The sequence below is a fragment of the Lethenteron reissneri genome, chromosome 27, assembly GCF_015708825.2.
Source record: "Lethenteron reissneri isolate LAM-NWPU_2019-01 chromosome 27, ASM1570882v1, whole genome shotgun sequence".
NCBI lineage: Eukaryota > Metazoa > Chordata > Hyperoartia > Petromyzontiformes > Petromyzontidae > Lethenteron > Lethenteron reissneri.
In genome coordinates, this window is record NC_083805.1 from 8041787 (window position 1) to 8056770 (window position 14984).

The 14984-nt window shown below is 43.4% G+C and overlaps 1 protein-coding gene across 1 annotated transcript in view; it reads left to right on the forward strand.

Moving 5' to 3' along the window:
* LOC133348495 (sodium-dependent serotonin transporter-like) overlaps positions 1-14984 on the forward strand; it is a 36385-nt gene that overhangs the window by 11863 nt on the left and 9538 nt on the right. Inside the window, exons 5-8 of the mRNA XM_061561333.1 lie at positions 1059-1193; positions 10698-10801; positions 12669-12796; positions 12992-13104. Coding sequence (XP_061417317.1) covers positions 1059-1193; positions 10698-10801; positions 12669-12796; positions 12992-13104 — 480 coding nt within the window. The remainder of the gene's footprint in view (positions 1-1058; positions 1194-10697; positions 10802-12668; positions 12797-12991; positions 13105-14984) is intronic.

A 14984-nucleotide genomic window follows, 5' to 3' on the forward strand; every position in this document is an offset into this window, starting at 1 on the left:
CCGATATCCTGATCTCCCAAAGGGAGGGAGCCCCACTAAAGGCAAAATAAACGTGGTGAGGATAGTGGACACACCAACCACTTTCATTTACAGAGTGCTAAACACACGCCGTCGTATATTCATTTAAAGTGTTCCCACAACTCCTGACTGGAAACAACGTGAACGATCCTGCTTCGGAAAAGAAAACAACAACAACACTGACCTTTGAGTGGAGTTTTTTTTATGGGAACATGAGTATGTGATTGTGTGGCTCAGACAGTGGCAGTAAAGTAAATGCAAGTCCACAGGTGAACATTCCTGCCCAGCTACAGCCACAGGCAGCTTCTGTGGTCTGCAGGGGTGCAACTCCGGTGGTGTTCACAATTCTTGACACAGGTGTGCTGTTGAAGGAGGGTAATTTCTGATTTTTTAAAAAATATATAAAACTTGCACCACTTCCAGTACAGTATACAAACTACACGTCACATGGCCTAGAGGTCGCGAATTCAGTGCTCGTTGCAGAGCTCCACGTTTTGAATCCGACGGCTGCCCTGATTAATATACTACGGTGGGTGCATTAAGCGTAACAATGCACAGTGGACGTTAAAGATCCCGTGACACCATTCGCAATAGGTAGACCATTGTGTGCCGGTGTTATAGCACATTTTCCACATTTGAAGAGTTTCCTGCAACTTTCTCAATTGGGATTACACGTAGAAATAATGTGCCGCACAGGGGAAGCTGCCGCTGGGGGGGCGCCCTGTAGAATGCGTTGAGTTTATCTGTGATGGAAGTTGCTTATCTCGCTCTGAGACGCCCTCGCGTGAAGGGCACTCGACCAAAAACGAATCATCATTAGTACAAAAATACCTCAAGGCGCCACGATGTCCTCCCTCGACTCTACGGGGTTTGCTGGCTGCGCCTGATGTTTACTGATTCACGCAACTCCCGTGCTGGGGTGTTGTGAGCAGCGACCATCTCTTGTTTTGGACTCACGCCCTCCCCCTCCTCCTCCTCTCTCTCCCGTACTGGAGTCACGCCGCTGTGCGCGTGTTTAAATCGCCCGCCCGGTCTGCCAGGTGGTGTGGGTGACAGCCACCTTCCCATACGTGGTGCTCTTCATCCTGCTCATTCGAGGCGCCACCTTGCCCGGAGCGTGGAGAGGAGTCCTCTTCTACCTCAAACCAAACTGGAAGAAGCTGCTGACTACAGAGGTGGGTCCCAGCCGTCGCTGCCTCGCTCAACTCTCAATGCGCTTGTGTGTGGGTTTGCGGCCCTGGTGTGATGGCTACAAGCTGGAGTTGAACACGCAGCCTTTCGCCACCAATATTATTATTCACGCAGGTATTTAAGGTTAATTCTAGATTTGAAGCTTTCGTGACTGCAAGGATTCATACGCTTAGGTTTTTCGGTAAAGTCACGTAGGTCACAAGCTTGGTGGTGTTTCATTCTTCACCTGAGGACGGCTGCTTGCGTTGTAGCCGAAACGTCGTGAGAATTATTGTATTATGTTTTATTTTTATTATTTTCCTTCTACGTGACTTTACCGAAAGAACCAAGAAGATGAATCCCTGCAGTCACGAAAGCTTTAAATCGAAATTTCACGTAGGTAAAATAAATAAATATTTTTGCCTCACTTGAGACAGTAAATCTAGCTGTGACGGTCCTACCTGATGACGGAGACTTGTGTTGCCTCCAAAACGTCGTGATTTATTATTTTATTTCTATTATTATTTCTATTTTTTTTACCTACGTGACTTTACCGAAAAACCTAAGAGTATTTGAGGTTAGATCGCGTAAATATGAATGTGTTGTTAACTCACGTAAAAGAAAACAGAAATAAATAAGAATTTAAAATAAATTAAAATAAAAGCAAAAAACTCACGACTTTTCGATTGCAACACTTGATCATTGATGATCGAAACGTCGTGAGTTTTTTGCTTTTATTTTCATTTATTTTTAATTTTAATTTTCTTTTATTTTCTATCTACGTGACTTAACCGAAAGAACCAAGAACATGAATTCCTGCAGTCACGAAAGTTTTAAGTCAAAGCCTTACTAATTGCCTGTGTCGGGTGTAGGTAGGTTTCACGACACATTTACGCGATCTAGCCCACAAGACACCGTTATTCCTACAAACTGGACTTGAAATCCAGAGGTCCACCGGTTTGTTTCCTCGGGGCATGGCAATTGAAACAACGACGGTGCAAGTTTCTGAAACCCTACCACCACTGCCAGCAGTATACACGGGTACACCGCATTTCGTCGATCTGCAGGTCGTGCGTAGTGGGGTAAAGTTTGGGTACTCCCACTTCTTCCAAGTCGTCTGCCCGTTGTACCAAAGTAAGTACAAATATTCTCGAAAGGGGCTCTGTAAAGTTCTAGATTTGAAGCTTTTCACCTGAAGACGGAAGCTTGTGTTGCCTCCGAACCGTCGTGATTTTTATTTTTTATTTTACTTTTATTAATTTTTATTTTTTACCCACGTGACTTCACCGATAAAATCTAAAAATATGGGCTCTGTAAAGTTCCCACGAGTTGAGGTCTTTCTGCCAAAAGTGGCATTATCGGCACTTGCAGTGCAGGGCTGCACCGTTACCGTTCACAATGATCTACAAGTTCATATACAGCACAGCGTAAATTCACTGCTTGGATGAGGTCCTCTACATAACCGTGAGAGTCATGAAAGTTATATCACCCTACCTCGCCATACTGTTCAGTGCAAATTGGTGAATGCAGAAAGTGTACACGTGGGGAGAATAGAAGTTCAGTACAACAGTGGATTTTGTTGTTGCCATACCCTCATCTGCCGATACCGTAGCCCCATAGCAGCCTATGCCAGCCGGGCGTGCATGGGATGTAACCCATCCAAGCACAAATTAGGCTCAACGCTGCTTAGCGTTCGTGATCCGATGAGACCGGGCAGAGTCTGGACATGTTATTTACGTCACGGGTAAATAGAACCGCATAAATCACCAATTATTTAATTAATTACAACTATGTACTGATTCAAAATATCACTAACAATGTATCCAATTGTTGTTTTCTTAAAAAAAAATACATCTATTTAGTTTGTATTCTTCCAAACGTCATTTCAATCGTGCTCTCAGTGCGATCTCACGCTAGACGGCAAATCCATTGGTAGCTCGCACGGATAATTATAAACCCATGTGCTCCGTTAGAAACGGCACGCAGAAGTGGATTTCAAATACCTGGAGAAAAATACATTTCTGATTTTTTTTTTTGCATGATAAATCTTTGTCACGCGACAGCCAAAACCCAATTGTGTTAAACCTCGACCAAAAACGAGGGGTGTAAAAAATATTTATTTACTTACTTATTTTGCGCGGTCATTGGTTGACTGGGCCGCAAACCTCAACTCGTGACTGACACCTGGATCCCAATCCGTGATTTCAGCGGCGCTGGCGCTGAGCCATTGGAACACCTTTACCTTTATATATTTTATTATCTTGAGCACTTACATTGTTGATATAAACGCACTGTACCTTGCCTGAGAAACATTACACATAATCCACCACCCCTCCCCTCGGGCACACCTACTAAGCCTTCCCGACACCATCCCTGACAACAACAACATCATCATCGCAATGCCAACATGTCATTCATTAACTGTTGGGACTTCAACGTGAACATGCACAGCCCTTTTGTCAATGCACTGCTGCATGTGGGCCTCCATAAACCGTTTTGGTGACTGGGGTCACGAATAATCTATACGATTACAACTATTTTTTTTTTTACCTGGTAAGGCCCACTAAGCTATGCAGATTTTTTTTCAGAAGTGACCTAGTCACATATGATAGCTCAACGAAGTGGCTTATCGTGTGGAAATGTATAGCAGACAAATACTCCAAAACGCGTGTTGATTCTAAATGTGAAGAGAAAAACCGAAGGACCCGTAGAAAAGTTACACGACCACGGGGAGAACATGCAAACTTCAAATATACAGGCGTCAGGGTCTATCAGGCGACGTAGTGAACACAATGTAACACAATTTTTGTTCCTGGGTAGTAAGTTTTATTTCGTAATTGCGTATGCCTAAAAGGTATAGAAAATGGCTATTATTCTACACAAACTTTGATTTTGTGAACATGACAGTGATCTTTTTTCGAGATTCACGATTATACACGAATCATCATCCAAATGTAGTCTCCCATTATGTTCTCGTTATACTGTTCTTGGCAGCGGCGTTCAAAGTCCAGCATATCCTGGTGAAAGTGTTCGCCTTGTTCCAACGAGTACGCTCCCATGTTCTCCTTGAATGTATCAAGATGAGCATCAAGGATATGGACTTTGAGGGACATCCTACAGCCCATTGTGCCGTAGTTCTTCACCAGAATCTCAACCAGCTCCACATAGTTTTCGACCTTGTGATTGCCCAGGAAGCCACGAACCACTGCGACAAAGCTGTTCCAAGCCGCTTTCTCCTTACTAGTGAGCTTCTTGGGGAATTCATTGCACTCCAGGATCTTCTTTATCTGTGGTCCGACGAAGATACTGGCTTTGACCTTTGCCTCAGACAGCTTAGGGAAGAAGTCTTGAAGGTACTTGAAGGCTGCCTACTCCTTATCTACAGCTCTGACAAATTGTTTCATAAGGCCCAATTTGATGTGCAGTGGTGGCATCAGCACCTTCCGGGGGTCCACCAGTGGTTCCCACTTGACGTTGTTCCTCCCCACAGAGAACTCGGTCTGCTGTGGCCAGTCCAGCCTGTGGTAGTGCGCCTTGCTGTCCCAAAGGCAAAGATAGCAGGGAAACTTGGTAAACCCGCCTTGGAGACCCATCAGGAATGCCACCATATTGAAGTCTCCGATGACCTCCCAGCCATACTCATCATACTTCAAGGCGTCCAGCAAGGTCTTAATGCTGTTGTAATTCTCTTTGAGGTGCACCGAGTGAGCCAGGGGAAGAGATGGGTACTTGTTACCATTATGGAGCAGCATGGCTTTGAGGCTCCTGGATGAGCTGTCAATGAAGAGGCGCCACTCATTCTGGTTACAGGCGATTCCGATTGCCTCGAACAGACTGGTCACATTGTGGCAGAAGCAGAGCCCATCTTGACGGGTGAAGAAGCTGCAAAAAGGTTGGTGACGCTTCCTCTGATCTGTGACTTGCATACTTTTATCCAACAAGTTCCACTGTTTGAGCCGAGATGTCAAAAACTCAGCATTGGACTTAGTGAGACCAAGATCTCTGATCAAGTCGTTGAGGTCTTTTTTTTTGGGGTATGAGTTTCTCTCCTCAGCTCCACCTCTGAAATTGTCATCTGGATCTACAGCGTCTTCCTCGCTCTCTGACTTGCTGCTCTCTTCTAAAGGCGGCTGCTCTCTCTCCGGAGAAGTGGGTACGGGGAGCTCATGGCAGTGTGGCACCGGGGCAATGGAAGGTCCGGATACGTGATAACAGGTGCATTCTTGCCAGTCCGACGTTTGGAAGGGTCCACCATGCAGAAGTAGCAGTTGCTTGAGTGGTAGTGGGTTCTTGCCAAATCCTTGGGATAGCGAACTTCATGGCTCTCTTTTCCCCTCTGTACTATCCTACAAAAATACATTTACTTCACCCATGACTAATGTGTAAGAGATTCTCGCAACATTTTTCATACATGATATATTTTTTCAATGAAATTGTATAAGATTAAAAAAAAAATTTTTTTACACTTTTAAACATTTTAGAACATACAATTCCGAGCAACAATTTTACATCTTACCTTCCAGAGTTTTTTTGCATTGCTCGCAGGTGAAATTAGGTGCCCAGGATTTGTCTTGATCCCTGACAGGCATGCCGAAATATGCCTTGTAGGCCTCACACATATTAACAGATGCTTCCACAGAGTACTTTTTCGCTCTTGTCTTGATAAATTGGCCGCAGACATAGCAAAATGCGTCTGCCGGATGCTTGCAGCCTCTTGATGCCATCTCAGAAAAATGCAGATATGTATCCACTTAGGCAGCTGGAACTAAACTGAACTGGTGGGCTTAAGGCCCCTGTATTTATACACCTATTTATATTACTCTAAAGTTCTAGAATGTTCTAGAAGTTACTCCAAGTTTACTCAGCACTGAATCTATCTGGAATGTTCTGGAAAATAGATACATTTCAAAATATCACTGTCCTGGTTACAAAAGCAATGTTTGTGGGGAATAATAGCCATTTTCTCTACTTTTGAGGCATAAGCAATTAGGAGATAACACTTACTACCCAGGAACAAACAAAAATTGTGACAGTGTAACATCTCATCACTGCGGCGTTTTTGGCCATACAGTACTTCACCACACCCGTAGCCTTAATAGACTGTTGGGGCAAGTGCTGTTAGCGAACACCTATGAAGGCCGGCACGGCATCAGAGGTGGTGGGTGGCCAGCATCACGGCCAGCCGCCTTTGTATTTACCCAGTGGTGATAATTACACATTGAGGCTGAGTCAACCTATGGCAGACCTCGGACCGGTTAAGATAATCGTCATCGATGTTGCCCGTGAGTGGGACTCGAACTTGGGTCGCCGCGTTCGTAGTGCAGCGCGATGACCCCTCCACGACCGTCCACCTGAAACAGACTTTTAGGGCAAGCGCTGTTCGCGAGCATCACTGAAGGCCACACGCACACACACACGTGGCGATATTAACACATTGCATTTGCTCGCACGCATGCGTACACTCGGTTAGCGTGGCGAAGTCTCCGGGCGTGTCTCGTCCTTCTACACCACCCCGTGTCCACCGTGTTGTCCGGGGGATGCGAGTTGCGTGGGGAATCTGAGAGGCTCAATCCCGGAATCTTGCCAACGCCTCGGCTGTCAGAATCGCTCAGAATGTTTCCCGTTACGTGCTGTTGCAGGTCACTCAGTTGAGTTTAAAAACCTAAAGCTGCATATGCGCAATATGTTGGCAATGTTTCGACCGCACAGTTCACAATAAATTTCTACAAATGGCTCAGGGCACCTTTAAGGACAACCTGTACAAACAGTACATACATATTTACGTATCAAAATCACATGTTTTCGAACCATTCATAACCCAGCACTCAAGGAGGCCACGTGACCAAGAGCATACTCTAATTGGACGACAAGGTCAAAACGTGCATGGCCGCAATCGTTGAGAATTAGTACATTTGTGTAAATTGGACAATTGTGGTTTTTGGCTGTGGTGCGTTGGTAATCTGGTAGAGCGAGTGCAGTGAATAAGCTGGCAAACCCTAGATTTTTAAAGCTGTGGGATTACCGCCTCGACTAAATACTGAACAAATGGTGCCAGGCAGGAGGTGCAGAGATGTGATCATTGGAGCAAGCAATGGAGAATGCACGAGAAGTCCAGTGTAAGGATTGCAGGTGCAACAATGTGGTGGTGGCTGTGCACATGACCTGTAATCCAAACACTGTGGAGGTGAGAGGGTTCGTGGATCGTACGACGAAGAACCCCTAATGTGTGCGTCTTGGTGCCATTACCTTGGCTCGCCATGAGAGGGCGAAATAGCAAACGTGGACTCCATCTGTTCCAACTTCACGGGATCAAGCGTTACCCGCCTCCCACACGTGGGTTTCCACCGTGCGCTTCAGTTGCCTGCCACACTTAAGCGCTCATTAATTGTTCGATAACACCACGATGCGTAGAGGACCGCAGAGCTTTGAGCAATTTTTTTTGGTTGTTGGTGCCGGCTCACGGGGGGGCCGCCTTCCCCGCTTTGCGTGCGGTTCCTCGCGGCCTGCGGGTCGTTCACTGTCGGAGCCGACGGAGCGAGCACTGTGCACGTGCACAAGTTGAGATCATCGTCGATTTATCTCACGCGGATTGGTCGGACATCTGCCAGGGGTTTGAAAAACGACTTCATATTTTACTGTGGTGCCTTCATCCAACAGTTTATCGACAAAGAGCTGTAAATAACGCGTGCAAAGATTATGGTTATTAAGATTAAACACATTTTTTTTTCAAACGCACGTGTGGCGAGCCTGATATTCGCACCCCGTTTTCTTTTTGTGCCTATCCCGTCAGCTTATGATAATGTAGTTTGTAACTAATATAAATTCAAATTAATGGTTTTGATGCGATGTGTATTATGAAATAAAAAAAAATGCCAAACAGCGTTCACCTGCCTGGTGATCTATGTACTAAATCACAATGAGTGTGCGCCATCGAGAATATTCAAGTGGGGGGGATATGTTGCCCATCAATTGTACAAGTGCCTTTTTTTCATCTGCGCAGTTCAAACGGCTGCAGCCACACGCGAATTTAATTAACAGCGAGTGCTGATTTAATCACACATCTCATTAGGATAACATTTGCGGGACTGTGGTGCCTCTAAATGCACATTTCAATGAACAACAGCTTGATTATTAGTATTGTAAATCAAATGTGCGCATGCACACTGTGCTGCGGTCATGTTTCTTAAAATGCCGTACGAGTAACGCGATGATATTGGACGCTGCCGTGGTTGTAGTGGTCAGCACACAGCACGTCGGACGTGAACTCCAGAGGTCGCCGTCTGTTCATTCTCCCGGCTTGGCAGTTGTATTAATGTGGCAAGTTTATTAAAGCCCCCCTTTACGGCCCCTCCCCCCGAAGACCCCCTAGAAGTTTTTGTTAAATGGGTATAACCGCAGTTAGTCGATCCGGCAGTTAAACAATGGTGCAAGTCTTCTTGGTTCTTTCGGTAAAGTCACGTAGAAGGGAAGTAATAAAATAATAAAAATAAAACATAATAAAACAATTCTCACGACGTTTCGGCCACAACGCAAGCAGCCGTCCTCACCTTCACCTGAGGACGGCTGCTTGCGTTGTGGCCGAAACGTCGTGAGAATTGTTTTATTATGTTTTATTTTTATTATTTTATTACTTCTCTTCTACGTGACTTTACCGAAAGAACCAAGAAGATGAATCCCTGCAGTCACGAAAGCTTTAAATCGAAATTTAATGGTGCAAGTATCTACACTATGGGAACCTCATTTGCCAGTAAAATATGATAATTGTTTTTTTACCCTTCTATCTGGCAACAAAACTGACACCTTTTTACAAGCAGTCATGTTTGTATAGACCGCAATACCTGCAGTCATAATACAAACAAAAGACATAACTCTGATAATGTGCACTGTCCTTGAAGTTGATTGGTCCACACCCGAGACAGCTTTCCTTAGAGCCTAGTCTCACATGGGTTGGACCAGATGACGCCTTTTGCACATTATCAGAGTTATGTCTTTTGTTTGTATTATGACTGCAGGTATTGCGGTCTATACAAACATGACTGCTTGTAAAAAGGTGTCAGTTTTGTTGCCAGATAGAAGGGTAAAAAACCAATTATCAATGGTGCAAGTTTATTAAAATCCTCTTCTCATGGGGCTGTATAAACGGGTTAAAACCAACAGTGTCAGTCGATCGGTGAGTCGTGGGTGTGTGTGTGGTGGGGTAAAGAGTGGGTACTCCCCACCGCCTCTTTTTGAAGACATCTGGCCCGGTGTGGAAGAGAGGAGGTGAAATAGCCTCGAGATGGGGCCCTGTTATTGCTTCCTCTTCAGTGGAGGCCCTCCTGCCAGCAGTGGCTTGAGCCCATAATCATTAATGCAGCGTGCGTGGAGAGAAAACAAAACGGTAATGCCGGGCAAGATTTACACTCCAAATATATTAATGCATTGAACGCCAAATTGCAATGTTCGTTGTACTTTGTAATTCACATGTTTTGTAATGCAATTCAAATGATAGAAAGCATGCTTTCTTAAAGAAAATTAAACTTAACATAATACACACGACAAATAATTTCTACACATAAGCTAATTGTCCCAGTAAATGAAATGCAATGTATTGATTGGTCATTTAATGTGATCGTGAGTGTACAATCGACATGTCCTTCACGAAACGACGTTTGGGGTTTTGTTCTTTGAAATACTCGGCCGCACATTGTCGAAGTTGCCTCGTGTGCAAAAGTGAGTGAAGCCTCCTCGTGTGGAATTAATGAAAACGCAACGCTTTGTTCCCAGCATGTTTCGTGCATTTGCTTTGCGTTACAAATTGCCTGATGCCATGCGCCAGTGCTTGTTAATCCTATAACAGGATTATGCTTAGCAATCCGCATTCCTTTTCCAGGGCCGTGCTGCGAGTGTGCCCTTGTCAACCTCCACGGGAAAGCGAGTAAAACACAACTCCGAGTCAAACTAATGTTTTGTACAATTTGTAAATAAATAAAAATGAGGTTCGACGCTGAGCAGTAAAATGGAAGGTGGGAAGCGTGATTTTCACCTTTTCAAACTGTGCTCGTTTATTTTTTTACGAGATTTACACAAATGTGGAGACAATTCTTCCCAGACTTAATCTTTGTCCTGAATGTTTTGAAAACGCAATTGTAAAGTTGAGCGACTTAAATAAAACCTTGATTAAATGGCAATTTTTTTTTATTTTATTTTGTTCTTTATACCAATATATAAAGTTTTGTCCTAGTGTACAGTCAACGGTCAAAACTTTCTTTAACAACACTACACTACTTTGTCCACTTTGAAAAGACCATGAAAACACTTGTGTTTTTTCAAGGTGGACAATTTAGCGTTGACGGTCGAGCAACCTCCACGACCAGCACGGCATGGGGTGGAGGCCTTCACCCAGCAGCAGATTGACAAACGGCAGAAAAAAATTCCATGTAATTTTAAAAGTACTTATGTTTTATTCACACGCGATGGTGCTTGGTTTTGATGTTGTAATTACGCATCCCCTTTCTTGATCTCTTTAGGTGTGGGTTGATGCTGCTGCTCAAATCTTCTTCTCCCTGGGGCCAGGCTTTGGAGTGCTCCTCGCCTTGGCCAGTTACAATAAGTTCAACAACAACTGCTATCGGTGAGAAAGTGGGCGCGTCAGCCTTTGGGATGCGTGTGCTGTGTTTTTTTAAATCCTTTATATTAAGTTCACTTGCTTGCTTAGGACCGTGCAAATCTTTCGGTCGTTTTTTAACCCACTTCCCGTGATCCAATCGAGCTGACATTTTGCACACAGACTCGTTGTGCGTGACAATTAATTTTCGTGAAAAAATGTTTCCAAAATTTTACACTGTTTAGGGAATTTTTTTAAAATATTTAATTACCAATTGTTTAATGCTGCCAGACAATCATCTGACCCATAGGTGGCAGCCATCTCAAGCCAGAGGACGAGAGGACTCTAGCCGCCCCGATGCCACGCATATAAAGGATTTATAGTGAAAAACTTTGTTTTTACGGGTTAATTTGTTTACGTTACATCGCAGGCTTATCCCCAATTCTGTGCTGATTGTGGTATCGTCATCACGTGATGACACGAAGGATCCATGTTTCACAGAACAATGCAAGCCTTTGTGTGAGAGAATGGCTTCGAGGAAGCGAGAGTTTCACAGTACTACCTTTGAGATCTCTTGAACACGTGACCTTGGTTTCACGAGAAATAGCGGGCGGCACTTTTCCACCCGATACGCCACTCAGAGTAATGTCCGTCGCGCGACAAGCACAGTGGCGTTTTTAATTACCGTAAGTTGGAATTAAGCAATATGAAATTTCATGTGATTCATCGCACAATCTTTTGTTAATTGTATGCCTTCTAAATCATTGCGTATGTGGAGAAATGGCAAATTATGTTGTGGTTTAATTTGCAGCCGAGTGGAGTTTCTTCTTGATTTTAAAATGTAACCATTGCCACGAAGAAGTGATTGCCTTTCATTATGTTGCATTCTTCTGTTTGCATATAAGCTACCGATTATATTGAATTGTCTTAACGTGGTAGATTTGAAAGGCAACTGGAATATGTTGCAAACTCCCTTTTAAACGAAAAATGAATCTATAACGAAATTACTTAAGGTATCCAGTGAATTTTCATTAAAATTAAAATACAATTTTAAAATACAATTTTAATTTAGAGACGAATTATATTGAAAATATGTGTGCATACGCACTAACCGGCCAATTGGATGCTGTGTAATATCACAAATATTTGCCAACCAGGACAAGCCGTATATATGTAATGCTATATGATTAGACACAATGTGACATCCAAAATACTGGGTTTGTTTTGGGTTAGATAGCATCATAAATATTAATGTGTCGTTAAACTCGCCACCACCCGACAGCCAACTAGTAAGGGTTGTCACGTAAACAAAACATACAAATTCGTGACTAGTCCAGCAGAGTAAAATCCACAACATTTACAATCTGAGTACGACGTTTTGGCAGTAAGTACATCTAGCTTCATTTGTGGAGATATCCTCCTGTTTAGTTCCTTAAATAGACAGGTAGATGTGTGATGGCGTCACTTGTGAGCCCTTCTTGTGCGAAAAAACCCCTGGATGATTGATGATATTGGTCGCGAAAGTCTACGTGTTCAACAATACAACATACAGCCACATTATCTATTTTTAGTTTTTACCATGTCTATATCATGATTCGCTTTTTTACACTTCACCGCCATTCATGCCTGGGAGTGTCAGGTCTTTTACAACGAGATAAGTGACTGACGTCACGTGTCTCATCTCAACACATTTGAAAGGGTACCGCCAATGGCAGCTGTCCTTGTGCGGCAAAAAAAAATACTCAGCACCTGACCTGCAAATGGGCATTAATCTGCCAGTAGGGGGGTGATCGTGGCTATGCGTCTACCCCAATCAATTAATTTGTGGGTATATTTTCTAATCATATCCACTAATTACACGCGGGTCCTTCTAATAGGCCTCTTCTTGTTGCAGGGATGCGTTGGTCACCAGCTCCGTAAACTGCTTCACCAGCTTCATGTCAGGTTTTGTAATCTTCACCGTGCTGGGCTACATGGCTGAGATGAGGAATGTGGAAGTTGAGGACGTTGCCAAAGACATGGGTATGATTGATTTATTTTCTCTCCTCAGAAAAAAAAAACGTCCAGAGAAACTTCCAACATTATACACATGCAGTGCAACTTCGAATCTACTCGGATGTCTCGTCAACATTTCCGATAACGGTTATATTGCCAATGTTGCCGCACAGTCTCACACACAGCCACTTTCGTTTGTCAACTTTTTTTTTTCCCATGCAGGACCCAGCCTGCTGTTCATAACATATCCGGAGGCTATTGCTAATATGATGGGATCCACGTTCTGGGCCATCATCTTCTTCATGATGATGATCACCTTGGGGCTAGACAGCACGGTAAGTGAAGCAAAGGAACGCTATGTACAGCCAATGCTGTAAAGTTACCGTGGTCAAAGCAAACTCGGAGGAGCACACACGGCACAGTCAACGTTAAGCAAACTTTAAACCATTGGTCGGGAACCTATGGCTCGCGAGCCATATATGGCTCTTCCGGTGACGGCATATGGCTCCCAGACAATTTTGAGTTGAAAAAAATAATAATAAAAAATACTTGTGATATTGCTTAATAATACTGTGTCATTTTAAAGTAAACAGAAATTAGTTTTGAAGATAAATTTCACGGGTCACGGGTCCCGTGACCAGAAGTCGCATTAAAAGTAAGACATATTTAATTTATTATACGTTAAAAATACTATATGGCTCTCAATGAAAGATATTTAGAAATATTTGGCTTTTATGGCTCTCCCAGTCAAAAAGGTTCCCGACCCCTGCTTTAAACCAATGATTAATTGCAAATCTGAATGAACAAAGATTCTGGTTCAAAATGTAATGATTCAATGCATTTAAATTTCCCTTACTGGTGTTAAATATTGTAGCGGCATGTTTTGACTCGATGGGAATTTATAAGACCAGGCTGAACGTCACAGGGCTGTGTCGATGGTGAAGGCCTGCAGCCTTTGAATGCTCCACAAATATGCCTACGGCTCCACACTATTTAGTGGCAACAGCAAATCTCGTGCGGTCGATTGGTTATTTTGCAAAGATTTACATTCAAAATCCCCACTTAGCCCGAATGCATTTTGTCGACACGATCAGGGAAATATGAGAAGACATTAAATGCTTTGTCTGCAGCAGTGATCACCGATAGATTTGTCACTGGATTTACCACAGCTGTTGCACCGTGCAACTCACAGGCGGACGCACAGACGTACACAAACGCATTGGCAATTTCCTCGCCACTTATTCTAGTGAGGAGATAAAAAATGACAATAAGCCTGAAACATCTCGAAAAGAGCACTGGGAAGTGGGTGCGCCACGCGCTTGCCTAAAGCGTTGCTTTCATTTCACCGGGCAATATAATTTTGCGTGGGGAAATCACCAAAGGGGTGATAAAAAACAAACCCGATGTCTATCGTGAACCGCCATTGCGACACCTCGTTAGATGGACGTTTCATCACAATGGCTGCGGAACGCCGAGCTCCCTTTGGCTGAAATGTCAAGCAAGCGTTTGTTGTGGTGTTTCTATCCTCCATTATTTGATGTTGGGATTTTGATATAGAATTTTTTAAAGTTCTACTTTAAGATATGAAGTAGGCACATTTGTGGATTCTTAGAAAGAGTTAGCAAAAAAAAAAGCATTTTTGTTAAACACACATGATGCATTTCAATTCTGATTTATACAAAATAATTTTTTCTTCATTTCCTGAAATTAAAAATGGGAAAATATGGAGGTGCCATTTGGAAGAAATATTACTAAATGAATATAATCAAATAAATACCTTGCAGGGTTAACTAGACTATGATGTTGCAAAGAGGACGTGTTAGCTATAACTTTAAGGATTTCACACTTGCCGTGCATATACCAAATAAAGTATATGTAGAATAATTAATATACGGTACTTAAAATGACATATAATTCCATATTGATAGAATGTAATGGTAATTGTTAGATATGTATAGAAGAGTCCAGCACACGTATGTCGACTTGCTAGAAGGTCGGCTTTTATTCACACAGCAGTTCACACAGCAGTCCACACAGCAGTTCACACGGTCAGCAGACCACAGTCAGCAGTCAACACAGCAGTAGTCCACAGTCAGCCGGTCCACGCAGCAGCCCACAGAGTCAGCAGTCCACATGAAGGGAGATCTCCAATGGACCTGGAGTTTTCCCCGGACCGATTCTTACATCCTCTCACGACCAATCTTTCAAGAACCTC